Genomic DNA, 17,906 nt, shown 5'->3' on the forward strand with positions numbered 1-17,906 from the left:
GCTGTGTCATTGGGTTGATGTTTAACTTCATAAGAAAATGTCAGTTTTCCAAAGTGATCGTACTGTTTTACACTCCTACCAACAATGTATGAGAGTTCCATTTGCTTCATATCCTCTTCAAACTTTGTGATTGTCAGTCAATCTTTTTTTATTTTTGTTAATCTAGTGGATATATCAGTGTACTTTTTTTTCTTTTTAAAATATATATTTTATTGATTTTTTACAGAGAGGAAGGGAGAGGGATAGAGAGTTAGAAACGTTGATGAGAGAAACGTTGACATCGATTGGCTGCCTCCTGCATGCTCCCTACTAGGGATCGAGCCTGCAACCTGGGGACCTCTTGGTTCATAGGTCAGTGCTCAACTACTGAGCAATACAGGCCGGGCTCTCAGTGTACTTTTAATTTGCATGTCCCTGATGACTAGTGATAGGAGCACTTTTTCATGTGCCTTTGGCCATTTCTTGCTTCTTTTGGTGTGAAGCAACTGTGTTTTCTGGTATTTTTAAATATTGGGTCATTCATTGTTTTATTGTTGATTTGTAGGAGTTCTACATATAAGTTCTTCAATACATATATATTTGGCAAATATTTTTTTCTTAGTCTGTGGCTTGCCTATTCATTTTTTTAATGATGTCTTGAGCCTTTTTTTTTTTTTTTTTTAGATTTTGAAATCCAGTTTATCAGTGGATTAGTGCTTTGTATGTCCTGGCCAAGAAATACTTATCTACCCCGTAGTCTTTTTTTTTTTTTTTTTTTTAATGTATTTTATTGATTTTTTACAGAGAGGAAGGGAGAGAGATAGAGTTAGAAACATTGATGAGAGAGAAACATCAATCAGCTGCCTCCTGCACACACCCCACTGGGGATGTGCCCGCAACCAAAGTACATGCCCTTGACCGGAATCGAACCTGGGACCTTTCAGTCTGCAGGCTGACGCTCTATCCACTGAGCCAAACCGGTTTTGGCTACCCCCGTAGTCTTGAAATATTCTCTAGTATGTTTTTTCTAGAAGCTTTATGATTCTGGCTTTTACATTTAGGTCTTTGATCTCAAATTAATTTTTGTATATGCAGTGAGAGAAGAGGGGTCAAAGTTCTCAGTTTGCCATATGGATATTCAATTACTTCAGCACCATTTCTTTAAAAGATTTTCCCCCCATTGAGTTGATTTAATGCTTTGCCTGAAAATCAATTGACTATATTTGTGTGGTTTGCAGAGTAAAGGATAGTATTACAAGGCAGTAATTTTGTCTCTAGAAATCCCTAATGGCCTTTTTTGAAGCCTGGCACTGAAAAATAGAAAGCATGATTTGTAATTTTAAAAAGTATAGTTACAGAGCAAACTATTATAGATACATTTTTAAATAGCTTGGCTGCAACCACCCAGGCTCCATCCATCTGTAAGCTTCTGGAGAGCTTGATGCTTTTAATAGGATCAGGAAGACACAATCCCAGATCAAGTAATGACACTTGAAAAAACCTGCAGTCAATCAAAAATATCCTTAAAGATATACTGAGAGGTTTTGAGGGTGAATAAAGGATAACATGACAGAGAAAACATAGCTACTCAATGTGTCTTTTATATTTCTCCTCTATCAAAGACCTGGATGGAAAGTAGAACTCATCGATCAGGAGGCAGCTGATGGATGTTTCAGTGTTTTGCTCTCACTTTGATGTTTCTCTCTCTCCCTCCTTCTAAAAAATCTTTTTTTAAAAAAATTTCTGAATTTCAGACATTCTAATAGGTGTGTAGTTGTAATAAATAAATTTTAAATTGCATTTTTAATTAATCTAATAACTAACCTAATGACTATTGATATCATGAGTTATAGTACTTGATTTAGAATGTTGAAGCAACCTTACTTTCCTGGGATTAAACCCTCTTGGTCATGATGTATTATCTTTTTTTTTTTTGAGAGGGAGAGAAAGAGAAACATCAATGATGGGAGAGCATCATTGACCGGCTATCTCTTGCAAGCCCTTTACTGGGGATCAAGCCCAAAACCTGGACATGTGCCCTTGATTGGAATCGAACCCAGGACCCTTCAGTCCGCAGGCCAACACTCTATCCACTGTGCCAAACTGGCTAGGGTGATGTATTGTCTTTTTAACACATTGCTGGATTTAGTTTGCTAATATTTTGTTGGAGGATTTTGTGCCTATGCTCATGAGTTCTACAGTTCAGTGTCATTTTGTGCTCTTCCCAAACCTTACTAATAGCTGTCTGCTCCATTTCATTCCCTCCAACAGACCCTCCTTATCTTTTACTTGATATCCTCCTAATGGGTTCTGTGTATCTAGTGTCTCCTAAACTCTATTCCACCTACATCAAATTAAGAAATTCAAAGGTTCTTATTGCTTACTGTATTAGTCAGGGTCCAGACAGGAAACAGCAAGCACATTCAAAGGGTTAATTGAAAATCCTTTAATGAAGCGATTATTACCAATAGTGTGAGCTGTGAAGGAAACCTACAAAAATGGTGGAGCACCACAGGGACTGGCTACAGCTGGTAGTGTCACTACCCCAGGCATGATGAGGGAAGGGAGAAATTATTGGACTTATCTATCTCTCAACGCTATGCCTGTGGGAGAGGAATACTGTGACCTTGGTCAAAGAACACATCCCCTATCAGAAACACATCCTGGTAGGGAGAGAGCCAGAGAATAAATACCTTGACCTTTCTTCTTGCTCTCTGATCTCTTCCTGGTGCTGCCCATTGGCTGAATCAGGTGGAAACCAGAAGGCCTGGAGCCCAGGTGATGTAGTCCTTAGAGATTAGCATTCTTACTCCTGAGACAGAGCAGGGCAGAAAAAGATTTGGTGGGGAAGGTTGGGCAGACCAAGCGTACGGAGCACACCCACCAATCAAAGTCTATATACTCCTTAGATTAGCAGTTGTTGCCACCAGCTCTGGCTTCTACTTCCTTTCTGACTTGTTGCACATTAGGACTGTGTCTTTTCATCTTTTTATCTCCCAAAGCCTCTCTGGTAGGCCCTCAATAAAGGCACCCTGAATGAACATGTTGATGTTGGTTTGAGTGGTGGAGCTGAGGCAGGCAGTTGCCAAGCCAGACAACAGAATGAACTTTTCCTTCTCACACTCATCACTAAGAATGAAAGAGTTGTTTCACACATACAAGCCTCTGTTTTTACAGAGGTTCAGAGAAGCTAAGTCATTTGTCCAGGGTTTTACAGCTGGTTGTGGCAGGTCTGGCACACACAGCTATCAACGTAAGAAAGTCCAAACCTGTAGAGAATTTTATAAAATTTTATTTGAGCCAAACAGGATATGCCTGGAAGCAAGAGTTCAACAGACTGAGAAAAGTTGCTTTCAGAGAATAGTAGTTTGTAGCTTCTCTTATGCATTTGTAATTAAGAAGGGAAGGGAAGGAAGCTTACATGAAAGTGGTAAAAGAACCAAGGCTGGGATTGGAATATAGGATAGGTAACTCAATTATGTGCTCGCTTGAGGGTGGTTACTTTGAAAGACAGGAATTTCAAAGGTGTATTAACCTAGATGCACAGAAACAGTGGACAAGTCTTGCTTAAGGTAAAAATAAGCCTTTTACAAAAGAAGCTTTATGCTTGGGGCATGAGTACCCACCATGACCTGCCCAGCTAGGAATCTATGATCAGATCATCCTGTGAGGTTGCTTTCTGTAGAGCCCCATTTTTGTCCACAAGCCAGCTGTGGAACCCTGGGAAGGTTACCTAGCCTCTCTGAGCTGTTTTCTCCATCTGTAAGAAAGGGTTGCATGGACTTAGAGATGTACTATATATTACACTAAACACTGCCTGGCCTACTGCACTCACTGCACATTCGCTCAGAATATTATCTTCATATTCCTACTCAGCTTTTGAAGGGGAGATATCTAAGTCAGTCATACATATATCTTTTTAAAAAAGACTTATGTAGCCCAGCCATTGTTGCTCAGTGGTTAAGCATCAACCCATGAACCAAAAGGTCACTGGTTCAATTTCCAGTCAGGGCATATGCCTGGGTTGCGGGCTCACTCCTCAGTAGGGGGCATGCAGGAGGCAGCCAGTTGATGTTTCTCTCTCATCGATGTTTCTGTCTCTCTATCCCTTTTCCTTCCTTTCTCTAAAATCAATAAAAACATATTTAAAAAAAAATAAGAGACTTATGTAGTGATTAACTATGGGTCAGGCCCTGTTATAAATGCTTTACAAATATTAATCATTTAATCCTTAGCTCCCCTAAGAGGTAGATAGAATTATTCCCATTTTACAGATGAGAAAACAGGCACAGAATGATTAAGAAACTTACCTGGGGTTACCGGTCTTGAGCCCAGGCAAGGTTAGCTGCAAATTCCATGCCTCTAATCTCTGTGCTGCCTTCCCCATAACCTATAGCCTTGTCAAAGTATGTATAGCTAGTCCTATCAAGGCACTTTCCACCGTTCATTCTTTTCTTTTATTATATATTGATTTCAGAGAGGAAGGGAGAGGGAGAGCTAGAAACATCAATGATGAGAGAGCATCCTTGATCGGCTGCCTCCTGCATGCTCCCTACTGGGGATCAAGCCCACAACACGGGCATGTGCCCTGACCAGGAATCGAACCACAACCACTGACCCACACCAGCTGGGCTCCACCATTCATTCTTGACCGGCATGGGAGGTAGGCCTGGGTTTATAGAGACCTTTGTAGGCACATATAAGGTATATGCAAGGATATTAGGGGCAAGTAGTAGGGAAATGTTAGGGGTGAGAAAGGCTAGTCACTGAAATAAATGAGGAAAACCAGCACTGCCTGCTTGAGCAGGAAATACCTAGTCATCCAGCCTGCCTAGCTTCATGCCATCTGGCTTCCTCAGTCCAGCTGATGCCCCTTTTTTATTGATGTTGATAAAGCTGCCCTTTGAGTCAGTGTCAGTAAAACAGAGGTTATTGAAATTTATTTTATTTTATTTATTTATTTTTTTAATATATTTTATTGATTTTTTACAGAGAGGAAGGGAGAGGGAGAGAGAGCCAGAAACATCGATGAGAGAGAATCATCGACCAGCTGCCTCCTGCACACCCCCCACCAGGGATGTGCCCACAGCCAATGTACACGCCCTTGACCGGAATCGAACCCGGGACCCCTCAGTCCTCAGGTCGACGCTCTATCCACTGAGCCAAACCGGTTTCGGCTGAAATTTATTTTAATCCACTTTGTTGTTTTAAGCCACAGATGCAAACGTAAACCCAAGCATAACTAGAGCATGAAGGAATGCAGTGCTAGAGAGGAGGAAGTGTGCCCTGGACATGAATTTAGAGGGGCCATGGATATCCTTGCTTTGGTGGCTGTGTCTCATTCCCCTGGCCCTTTTAGCTGGTAATTAATGACCCATAGAAGTTAAGCAGAATCTCACTTATCTAGTACAACAAATTTGACACTCAAGTTCTCAGGATATCCATGACCTGTAAGTAACCAAAAAGAGCCTGTAAATGCAGAAAGTGATCAAAATTACTGAATGGAGACCAGGACATGAAAATTATAGAAGACTAGAGGCCCAGCACATGATTAAATCATGCATGTGTGTAGGGTCCCCTAGGCCTAGCCTGCCACCAGGGCCATGTCCACCACCCCCGGATGCTCCACCAATGCTGCCGGCGCCCCGGGGGTGGGGGGTGGGGAGTGTAGCATGGGGGGTGGGGGAAAGGGCCATGTACCTCCTGGTGGCCAGTCCTTTGGTTGTTATGGCGTTACGGCCACTGGTCTTTTATAATACAGAATCTATGTGACCTCTCCTAATTAGAAGGGAGGCTTGTAAGGGCAGGAAAATTATCAGCAAAGAGGAAGGAGGAGTGGCTGAGGCTACAGACATTATTCACCATCAGACAGAAAGAAAGATGGTTAAGATAAAACCCAATAGTAGAGTTCAGGGGGCAAGCCAAGCTGCACAGCCCTAGACAGTAGAGACCACAGGAGGCAGGAAGCTGAGAGGGGTCTGGAGTTAGAGGCAGCCCAAGTCATGCTTATTTCAGTATTTCACACAGGCACAGGTGTCTTTCATGTAGGAGCTAGTAGTATAGGATGCTGTACTAGGCTATACTGGTGAAACAACCCCTAACGTAGACATGATGTACTTTGCACAGTATACTTGTATCTACCTTGAAAGTAAAAGGGATGCTGGATCTGAAAATGAAATTAAGAAAAAAATGTCCATTTGCAATAGCATCAAACAAAATTAAATGCTTAGAAATAAATTTAACAAAAGTGTAATTTATATTCTGAAAACTGTAAAACATTATTAAGAGACATTAAAGAAGACCTAAATACCCTGACCAGTGTGCTCAGTGGGTTGAGCATCATCCTGTGCACAGAAAGGTCTCGGTTGATTCCTGGTCAGGGCACATCAGCCAGGTTGTGGGTTCAAACCCCAGTTGGGGTGTATGTGGGAGACAACTGAACGATGTCTTTCTCTTTCTCTCTCTCTCCCTCTCACTCTCTCTCTGAAAAAATCAATAAGCCCTAGCCGGTTTGGCTCAGTGGATAGAGTGTCGGCTTGTGGACTGTAGAGTCCCAGGTTCGATTCCGGTCAAGGGCACATGCCTGGGTTGCGAGCTCAATCCCCTGTAGAGAGCATGCAGGAGGCAGCCAATCAATTATTCTCTCTCATCAATGTTTCTCTCTCTCTCTCTCCTCCCTTCCTCTCCGAAATAAATAAAAATATACATTAAAAAATAATAAAGCCCTAGCTGGTTTGGCTCAGTGGATAGAGCATTGGCCTGCGGACTAAAGGGTCCCAGATTCGATTCCAGTCTAGGGCACATGCCTGGGCTGGGGCTCTCGATCCCCAGTGGGGGACGTGCAAGAGACAGCCAATCAATGATTCCCTCTCATCATTGATGTTTCTATCTCTCCCTCTCCCTTCCTCCCTGAAAAAAATAAAAATAAAAAAATTGTTTTTAAAAAATCAATAAAAACATATTTTAAAAAAAATGACCTAAATAAATGGAAAGATATCCTATGTTCATGGATCAGAAAATTCAATATTATTATGATAATTTTTCTCAAGTTGATCTATAGATTCATAGCAATCTCTATCAAAATCCAGTATTGACAATCTGATCCTAAAATTCATAGGGAAATACAAGGGACCCAGAATAGCCAAAACAAGATTGAAAAAGAGCAAGGTTGGAAGACTCACACTGATTTCAGAACTTACTATAAAGCTAAAATAATTAAGGCGGGGTGGTACTGGCATAAGGATAGACATATAGATCAATGGAATAAAATGGAGAGTCCAAAATAAACCTATATATTTATGGTCAACTGATTTTCAACAAAGGTGCCAAGGTCATTCCAGAGGAAAAAATAGTCTCTTCAACAAATGGTGCTGGAACTGAATAAGCATTTGCAGAAGAATAAAGTTGGGTCCCTATACCTCCCAGTTACTCCCTTCCCCATCCCTTGCTGCTGATTTGCTGTCTCCATGGATTTGCCTATTGTGAACATTTTGTATAAATGGAATCATATACTTCTGTGACTAGCTTCTTAGCATAATGTTTTCATGGTTCATCCATATTGTAGTTTGTATCAGTATTTCCATTACTGTTTGTGGCTGAATAATACTACATTATATGGATAATACCGCATTTTGTTTATCCTTTTAGCAGTCGATGGGCAGTTGGGTTGTTTCCACCTTTTGGCTATTATGAATAATTCTCCTGTGCTTGCTTCAGCAGCACATATACTAAAATTGGAACGATATAGAGAAGATTAGCATGGCCCCTGCGCAAGGATGACATACAAATTCGTGAAGCGTTCTATATTTAAAAATAATAATCCTATATAATAAAAGGGTAATATGCAAATTGTTCCCTCTACCGGGAGTTACGCCAGAGTTCAACCAGGAGGTGGGGCTGGCCCACCAACTGCCCAAGACCCCTCCCCCTCACCGGCCCAGCCCAATCAGCCTCTATCAGGGCAGGCAGACCCCACCCGTGCACAAATTCATGCACCGGGCCTCTAATAATAATAATAATTCTCCTATGAACATTCTTTTCTTTTTTAAAAAAATATTTTTATTTATTCCAGAGAGGAAGGGATAGGGAGAAAGAGATAGAAACATCAATGATGAGAGAGAATCATGGATCGGCTGCCTCCTGCATGGCCCCCACTGAGGATCGAGCCTCCACCTGGGCATGTGCCCTGACCAGGAATCAAACTCTGATCTCCTGGTTCATAGGTCAGTGCTCAATCACTGAGCCATGTGGGCCGGACTACAGCATTCTTCTTACTGGATTATCTAAGTATGTGTTTTAAAACTCATCTCTCTTGGAGATAATCCTTGCAAGTGACTGCACAAAGCTAGACTTACCTTGAGATTTGTGGGTCATGCAGGGACTTGTAAGTCATTCTGAGTCCAATGGGAAGTTACTGAAGTGTTTAAAAAGGAAGTGAGTGATATCCCATTTGCATTTTAGAAAGATCTCCTTGCAATATGAGGAATGGATAAAGGAAGGAAATGATGGAAGCCAGAGAGATTAAGTAGAAGGTTCTTGTAGTCACTCAGGTGAGTGATGCTGGGGGCTAGACTAGCATAGTGACAGAAAGGATGACAAAGGCGTGGATTTAAGAGATAACAAAGCTAGGATCAACCAGACTTGATGTTGAGTTGCCTGTACTGGTAAGGAAATAGAGAAGTTGCAGATGCTGGTGCTAGCTTTCTGAGTTGACGATGATAACATTCCGTGAGACAGAGAATATAGGAAGAAATTATCGGAGGGAAGGTTTATGATAATTTCCTGAGTGTGGCTCAGTGGCTGAGCATTGACCTATGAACCGGGAGGTCACGGTTCGATTCCCAGTTAGGGCACATGCCCACATTTCAGGCTTGATGCCCAATATGGGGGTGCAAAAGGCAGCTGATCAATGATTCCCTCTCATCATTGGTATTTCTATCTCTCTCCTCCCTTCCTCTCTGAAATCAATAAAAATATATTAAAAATAGAATAACTATGTGTCCTGGGTTAAGATGCTAAGTTTTCTGTGTGTTTTACCACAAAACAAAACATAAAGACAATAAAAATAATGGTGACATGGCTCATCCCACAGTTTGATTCAGTGGGTCTGGGACCAGTGACCCTAATACATAGCCAGAATGGAAACTGCTGGTTTAGCTGGGGGAAGGGTGCCCTATGGGAAAACCTGATACCCTGAGCACACCTAAATCTCATCTTTATTTCAAAGCAGACTTCTGTTTAGCTTTGTTCTTTGTTTCATTTTATAACCTTTGTGTTCAGAAGGAAAAATAAGTAAACATATCTTTTGTAGGAAATTTGACAATGTTTAAAAAAAAAATCACCCAGAATCCCATCAGCCTGAGTAATCATTATGAAATCATTATGTATTCTGGTCCTTTTACTGTCATGTGTAATATATTTATAGATATGTTATAGATACCATTGTATATTTTCATGTATATATCTTATATATAGTCGCTTATGCTTTAAAAAACACACACAATTGATGTCATACCGCACATATTGTTTTGTTTTCCCACTTTTTAAGGAATATATGGTGATGTCTTTCAGGTTATTGAGGGCCTGTAGTGTTATTTGTCAAACGCATTACTGCCCTGGTCAGTGTCATCCCAATGGTTAGAGCATCATCCCAAGCACTGAAGGGCCATGGGTTCGATTTCCGGTCAAGGGCACATATCTGGGTTGTGGGTTTGATCCTCACCAGGCCAGGAACCCATGTAGGAGGCAACCAGTTGATGTGTCTTTCACATCAGTCTTTTTCTCTCTCCCTCCCTCTCCCTCCCTCTATCCTTCCCTTCCACTCTCTAAAAGCAATAGAGCTGCTGGTTGCTCAGTGGTTAGAGCCTTGGCCTGTGGACCAGAGGATCATGGGTCGATTCCTAGTCAAGGGCACGTACCTCAATTACAGGTTCCCCAGCCCCAGTGGGGACACTTGTAGGAGGCAACCAATCCATGGGTCTGTCTCATGTCGATGCTTCTCTCTCCCATTCTTTCTAGAAATCAATGGAAAAGTATGTCCTTGGGTAAAGATTAACCAAAAAAAACCCAAAACTTCGTTACTGTTATTGAACATCTTAATTGTTTCCCAATTTTTCACTACTATAGTCTGTATTGGCATGAATATCTTTATACAAAAAATATCATCTCACCCTAGCTGGTTTGGCTCAGTGGATAGAGTATCAGCCTGCTGACTGAAGGGTCCCAGGTTTGATTCCAGCCAAGGGCACATGCCTGGGTTGCAGGCTCGATCCCCAGTAGGGGGCGTGCAGGAGGCAGCCAATCAATGATTCTCATCATTGATGTTTCTATCCCTCTCTCCCTCTCCCTTCCTCTCTGAAATAAATAAATAAATAAATAAATAAATAAATAAATAAATAAAAAATAAATATCATCATCTCAGGTATTATTTATGCATTCATTGGTTGATTCTTACATGTGCCAGGATCAGGGATAAAACCTGCAACCTTGGCATATCTGAACGACGCTTGGCCAACTGAGCTAGCCAGCCAGGGCTGCTACCACAAACTTTTAAATTATAACCTGTATAGCTCCTAGGTAGTTCTCTTTCGTCTTTTACTGGTTTTTGTTTCCCACTCTTCATGAACTTTTACCATAAAGTCCCTGAAAGTATAATGTGTTGACCAGAGTCACATAGGAAATTAAGTAACAGAATAGGGATTTGAACCCAGCTTTACTCATATTTTTATTTTCCCCTCTTCCAGGAGAGGGATTTTGCTAATATCATTTAGTCTCCCTGGGAGAAGCTTATGCAGCTTTTCATTTCGGAGGAGTGTTTCATTTGTGCTTTTGAGAACTTTTTGCTTCCAAATAAGCCAGAGAGCCTCAACTGAGTGTGCCCTTCACTAATAGCCAGTACTGTACTCTTGCTGTTCCAGGAGCCATGTTTGCCCAGGACTGTGAGATGGTCGTATTCATGTTGGAGGCTCTTGTGAGGAGATGAGTTGGTGAACGGAGAATTCGGCATGAAGATGCTCCCAGGAGTGGGCGTGTTTGGGACTGGCAGCTCCGCCCGGGTTCTGGTCCCACTGCTGAGGGCAGAAGGGTTCACCGTGGAGGCACTGTGGGGGAAGACTGAGGAGGAGGCGAAACAGCTTGCAGAGGAGATGAACATCACCTTCTACACCAGCCAGACGGACGATGTCTTACTGCACCAAGACGTGGATCTGGTGTGCATCAATATCCCCCCTCCACTCACCCGGCAAATATCTGTGAAGGCTCTAGGTACGGACGGTCAGACGGGCAGATTGTGCCTCCCTCTGGGTGACCCTTTTTGGGCTTGAGTCTGCAGGGGCTAGTACTCGGGGGCAGTGCTCTAATGCCTGGGGAAGACAGCCTTCCCCACCTCCCGTAAGCAAATCTCTGAGAAAAAATTAAGCAAATGCCTCAAGAGTTGGCTTGTCACAGGGACGAGAGAGTATTACATTTCAGGCACTGTAAAAAGTTTCTCTCTATGAAGTCAGAGTTCAAAGACCTGGGCACTGGGAAATTGACAAATTTGTTCTTCCATTTCTGTGCCACGCATCACCACAGAAAAGGAGAGGAGGGTGTGTAGCAAGGCTGCCCTTCCCATGTTTTGTTAGGCCTTGACTAGTTGAGCACACACCCTTCCTGCCAAACTTGGCAATCTTGTATGCCAGAGGGCAGGAAGGCACTCTGCAGCACTGGGCCTCGCCGACAGGATCCGTGGGACAGCCTGCTCACATCTCTGTTCCCTCGGGAAGCAGTTGGCTCAGCAGCCTCCTGCCCCTGGCTGGGCGCAGCTTGCTAAGCCATTTTCCTACAGTTCCTGTTAGGCTTCTCTTTCCTGTCAACTAGAAAAATTCTTTTCTTCGTTTTATATAAGCCAGAATCTAATTTAATAGGAAAACAAATCAGTAAACATTCATCCAGCAGTTTAAAAAAAATATATATATATATATATATATATATTTATTGATTTAGAGAAGAAGGGAGAGGGAGAGGGAGATAGAAACATCAATGATGAGAGAGAATCATTAATTGGCTGCCTCCTGCATGCCCCACACGGGATCAAGCCCACAACCTGGGCATGTGCCCTGACCAGGAATTGAACCTTGAACTCCTGGTTCATAGGTCAATGGCCAACCACTGAGCAACGCTGGCCAGGCCATACACAATTTTTTTAATGCCTTCTGTGTGCCAGGCACTGTCCTGATATTATTCTGGACATTCAAAGTGGGGTTGGATCAGAGAGCTCACCTTACCTTCAGATTTCACAGTCCAATTGAAGAGCCTAGAAATAACGCACATTACAAGATAAATGAGAAAAGACTTAAGTAATAATTCAGATAGCATATAATTAATTGACAGAATAATTATTATAATTTGATAGGTACCAAGTGTTTTTTGAATGCAGTCCAAGGTCCCTGTGTCTTGGCTGACCACCACACCTGGCCACTACCATGGTGGAGGGTCCAAGGCTTTGTTTTTTGTTTTTTCCTTTTTCTCAGGTTAGAGGGTGTTTGTTACTTTTGGCCCAATGGGTAGGGAAGGATAAATGTTCATTGAATGAGCGAGAACATGCATCTATCTAGTGGTTGATTTGAGGCATGTAAATTTTGACCAAAAATTATAGGTGGCTGGCTTTCTTTTCCAAAGAGCTCTCTCTCTCGCTCTCTCTGAGGATGTGTAACATTGGAGCTGTTCATTGGCTCTAATTCTTAGGAAGGCAGATAATGAATGGCTCCCAGATTGAGTTTAAAAGTAGACCTAAGCCAACACTTTAACAGAGGGCTGTTTCAAGGGGATTCGAGCTACCATGCCGCTTGACTTTTTGCCATCCTGTGTGGCATGAATGCAGATTGGTGAGGCCAGGTATGTCCAGAGGCAGAGTTCTAGAGGCTTCTTGAATTTTAGGGTCCCCACAGAAACCATTTCCGAGCTCTGTAGGAAGAAAGGCAAAATTCCAGGATTCTTTGGCCACAAGCCTGCTATTTTCAGGTTCCTGGTATGGGAAAATGCTGACTTTGGGCCATTTAATATAAACAGGAATGTGCAGGAAGTACAGGAATGATCGGAAACTTCTAGAATCTTGTGTCCCAGCCCTTGGTGAAGCAGGGTCATTAGCCTTCTCTCCATGTCTCTGTTGTCAGGAAGAGGTGTGAATGAGTGTCCTTGTTGGTAAATGATCCCAGGAGTTGGTGGGCCTGGGAGAGCCCATGTCCCTCAGGCACTGCCCACTCAGGCCCCAAAGGAATCCCTGAGATTGTTGTGAAAACAAATGCTTCTCTCCCCGCCCCCCTTTTTTTTTTGGGGGGGGGGAGAATTCTGACTTCACTTAAACATATATGGAAGAGGCCAGAAGAACTCCTCTAGTTTTCCCAAAGGACTGTGTGGTTATATAAACTGCTATATGCAGAACACCAAACTGACCTTGACCTCAGACCCCATTTCTGGTCCTATTTCTGTCCCTCTCAATCTCTGTGGGCCACTGTGAAATGAGTGTAAATAGGAGCATCATTCAGCCTTTCCAGCATGATATATGACTTATGGAAATGCTGACCAAGAAAGACACTGGCATCACATTACAAGGGAAAGTCAGGTTTCCTGTACAATGTATGTAAAGGTCCTCAGAGCCAATATCCCAAAAGACCCTCACTGCCATTCCACCTAACTGTGTGCCCCCATGTATGAATCTATATATATATATGCATGAGAGTATATTTTCTGTGCTTTTCCCACATATGTCTCTCTTTTTTTCTTTTCTGTTATTGGGCTGTCTAAACTTTAGATCCTCAATCTTTTTAGAGTTTAAAAACACACACAACATATTTAGCCCTGGCCAGTTTGACTCAGTGGATAGAGCGTCGGCCTGCGGACTGAAGGGTCCCAGGTTCAATTCTGGTCAAGGGCATGTATCTTGGTTGCAAGTTCCAGGGCGAGTGCAAAAGGCAACCAATTGATGTTTCTCTCACATTGATATTTCTCTCTGACTTTCCCTCTCTTTTCCAGTCTCTCTAAAAATCAATGGAAAAATACCCTTGGGTGAGGATTAAAAAAAAGAAAAAGATATTAAAAAACAAACAGATAAATAATAAAATAATTTAAAAAAAACATATTTAGCTCTACAGCTATTGAAGTACTCTAATTTTAGATTAGCTCTTTCAGATCTTGAACCAGTGAAAAGTTTATCATCTTCATCTAAAGCCTCTAGTTACAAATCCTCTGGCATTGTGTTATGCTAAGCATTGTAAAAGGTAAGTCTTTGTAAAAGTTAAGTCGTGGAGACTTAAGCAGTAATGTGAGGCATACAGCACTGATACAGATTTGCAGCTATCCTATATAATAAAAGCCTAATATACAAATTGATTGAACAGCAGAACGACCAGTCACTATGACAGGCACTGACCACCAGGGGACAGATACTCAATGCAGGAGCTGCCCCCTGGTGGTCAATGCACTCCCTCAGCGGGTAGGTCCACAGCCACTCGGCTGACCAAGATGAGTGATGCTCCCACAGTGGGCCGATCCCCACAGGCCATGCCCCCACCAGTGCATGAATCCTGTGCACCGGGCCTCTAGTAAGGATATATATGATATAGATTAAGATTTTCCTAAAACTTTCATAATGTTTGTAGAACTGTATTTTCTTCTGGAACTCACGGGCCAGCAGGCGCCATGGAAGGAGTGTTTAATCCAATGGTTCTCAAAGTGTGGTCCCTGAACCAACAGCATGAGCATGACCTGGGAACTTGTTATACATCCAGATTCTCAGGCCCCATCCCAGACCTTTTAAATCTAGGCTGTTAAACAATCCTTCAGTTCTGATGCACACTAAGGATGGAGAGTCGCTGATCTAATCCACTGTCTTCATTTTCAGTTACAGAAACTGAGGTCCAGGAATGTTAAGTTTACTTCTCACTAAGTTGTTTTTTTTTATAATTCTGAATTGTTGAAAGTATTACATATGTCCCCTTTTCCCCTCTATTGGCCCCCTCCAGCCTGCCCCCAAACCCCTCTCCCACCCCAGGCCTTCAGCACCCTATTGTCTGTGGCCATGGGTTATGCATATATGCATTCAAGGTCTTTGGTTGATTACCTCCCTCCCACCTTCCCTCTGAGATTCCTCACTCTGTTCCATGCTTCCATGCCTCTGGATCCACTCCATTCATCTGTTTATTTTATTACTTAGATTCCACATATGAGTGAGATCATGTGATACTTGTCTTTCTCTAACTGACTTATTTTGTTTAGCATGATACTCTCCAGGTCCCTCCATGCTATCTCAAAGGGGAAGAGATTCTTCTTTTTTACTGCTGCATAGTATTCCATGGTGTAAATGTACCACAGCTTTTTTTAACCACTCATCTACTGATGGGCACTTGGGCTGTTTCGAGATCTTAGCTTTTGTAAATTCTGTTGCTATGAACATAGAGGTACATACATTCGTTCTGATTGGTGTTTCGGGTTTCTTGGGATATATTCCTAGAAGTGGGATCACTGGATCAAATGGCAGATCCATATTTAATTTTTTGAGGAAACTCCATACTGTTTTCCATAATGGCTGCACCAGTCTGCATTCCCACCAGCAGTGTACTAGGGTTCCCTTTTCTCCACATCCTCGCCAGCCCTTGTCATTTGTTGATTTGTTAATAGTAGCCATTCTGACAGGTGTGAGATGGTACCTGATTGTCAATTTTGATGATGTTGATTCTACCAATCCATGAACACAGTATATTCTTCCACTTGTTCATATCTTCCTCTATCTCTTTTTTCAACGTCCTATAGATTTCCGAGTACAGGTCTTTTGCCTCCTGGTTAAGTTTATTCCTAAGTATCTTAATTTATTTTGTTGCAATGGTAAATGTGATTGTTTGTTTAGTTTCTCTTTCTGAGAATTCATTACTGGTGTATAAAAAAGCCATTGAGCCCGGCCTGCATGGCTCAGTGGTTGAGCATCGACCTATGAACCAGGAGGTCACAGTTCGATTCCTGGTCAGGGCACATGCCCAGGTTGCGGGTTTGATCCCCAGTGTGGGGCGTGCAGGAGGCAGCTGATCAATGATTCTCTCTCATCATTGATGTTTCTATTTCTCTCTCCTTCTCCCTCTCTGAAATCAATAAAAATATTAAAAGGAAAAAAAAGCCGTCGATTTTTGGGTTTTGATTTTTGTATCCTGCTACATTGCCAAATTCATTTATTAAATCTAGTAGTTTTTTGTTGGGGTCTTTAGGGTTTTCTATATACAGTATCATGTCATCTGCGAATAATGAGAGTTTCCTCATTTGCATGCCTTTTATTTCTTCTTGTCTGATCGCTGTGGCTAGGATTTACAGTACTATGATGAATAAGTGGTAAAAGCGGACATCTCTGTCTTGTTCTTGTTCTTAGGGGAAATGCTTTCAGTTTTTGCCCATTGAGTATGATGTTGACTGTAGGTTTGTCATATATGGCCTTTATCATGTTGAGATATGCTCCCTCTATTCCCACTTTGCTGAGAGTTTTTATCAAAAATTGGTGTTGGGCCCTAACCGGTTTGGCTCAGTGGATAGAGCGTCGGCCTGCAGACTGAAAGGTCCCAGGTTCGATTCCGGTCAAGGGCATGTACCTTGGTTGTGGGCACATCCCCAGTAGGAGGTGTGCAGGAGGCAGCTGATCGATGTTTCTCTCTCATCGATGTTTCTAACTCTCTATCCCTCTCTCTTCCTCTCTGTAAAAAATCAATAAAATATATTAAAAAAAAAAAATTGGTGTTGGGCCCTAACCGGTTTGGCTCAGTGGATAGAGCGTCGGCCTGCGGACTGAAAGGTCCCAGGTTCGATTCTGGTCAAGGGCATGTACCTTGGTTGCGGGCACATCCCCAGTAGGAGGTGTGCAGGAGGCAGCTGATCGATGTTTCTCTCTCATCGATGTTTCTAGCTCTCTATCCCTCTCCCTTCCTCTCTGTAAAAAATCAATAAAATATATATATTTTTAAAAATTCGTGTGGGCCCTAGCTGGTTTGGCTCAGTGGATAGGGCATCAGCCTGTGGACTGAAGAGTCCCGGGTTCGATTCTGGTCAAGGGCACATGCCCAGGTTGCAGACTTGGTCCCCAATAGGGGGCAGGCAGAAGGTAGCCAATGATTCTCTCTCATCATTGATGTTTCTATCTCTCCCTCCCCCTTCCTCTCTGAAATTAATTTTAAAAATAAATAAATAAATAAATAAATAAAATTGGTGTTGGATTTTGTCGAATGATTTTTCTGCATCTATTGATACGATCATGTGATTTTTCTCTTTCAGTTTGTTTATGTGATGTATCGCCTTTATTGATTTGCAACTTCTTACTAAGTCTTAATGCTGTGGGCAGAATTGCATTTCCTCTGCTTAGTAGATCATTATATTTTTATCTGACTTCTAAGGCCATAAAGACTGTTTCTTGCCCTCATTTTTATTAGTTTTTCCTAAAATTAATTTGTGGACTGATTGGTGTTCTTTTCATATCACAACTCTCTCTGTGGCATCTTATTTTCTGCTTTTGTTTTACCTTTTTTCTTTTCTTTTTTCATTTCTTCTACAAATTTTATCCTTAAATATTTCCCATGAATTCCTTAAAGGAGAAGGTGGGATCCTGACATGTTTTATTTCTCAGTTCAGAAAACTATATTTTAATGTGCACAGTGCCCTAATATCTTTGCCACAGTTGAATGTTTTCTTAAAACTGTCACTAAAAGATAAGTTTCTGTGCCCAGTTCTTGGCACTTATATGCTTCATTAGAAAAACACTGAGTTCGCCAACTCTTTCCCCATGGGCTCTTGAGATAACAAGAGATCATTCCTCAAGCAGCCTGCCCCAGATAATTTAATCCCAAGAACACCAGTCCCTTGAGATACCTTCCCTGAGCCCCAGTCCAGGTGAGATCCCTGCTATATGCTTTCATATTACC

General features: G+C 42.1%; 1 protein-coding gene and 1 non-coding gene across 3 annotated transcripts in view; both read left to right on the top strand.

The window, feature by feature from the left end:
- GFOD2 (glucose-fructose oxidoreductase domain containing 2) overlaps positions 1-17,906 on the top strand; it is a 36,865-nt gene that overhangs the window by 14,288 nt on the left and 4,671 nt on the right. The window contains exon 2 of one of the 2 annotated variants that reach the window (XM_008139918.3): positions 10,896-11,241. The exons of the other annotated variant lie outside the window; for it this stretch is intronic. Coding sequence (XP_008138140.1) covers positions 10,983-11,241 — 259 coding nt within the window. The 5' untranslated portion in view covers positions 10,896-10,982. The remainder of the gene's footprint in view (positions 1-10,895; positions 11,242-17,906) is intronic. 2 annotated transcript variants of the gene reach the window in all.
- Positions 7,683-7,789, top strand: LOC114230969 (U6 spliceosomal RNA). Its single transcript, XR_003616964.2, has one exon. It is a non-coding gene; the product is annotated as a U6 spliceosomal RNA (small nuclear RNA).

Source organism: Eptesicus fuscus, chromosome 21 (assembly GCF_027574615.1).
Source record: "Eptesicus fuscus isolate TK198812 chromosome 21, DD_ASM_mEF_20220401, whole genome shotgun sequence".
In the NCBI taxonomy this organism is placed as follows: Eukaryota; Metazoa; Chordata; class Mammalia; order Chiroptera; family Vespertilionidae; genus Eptesicus; species Eptesicus fuscus.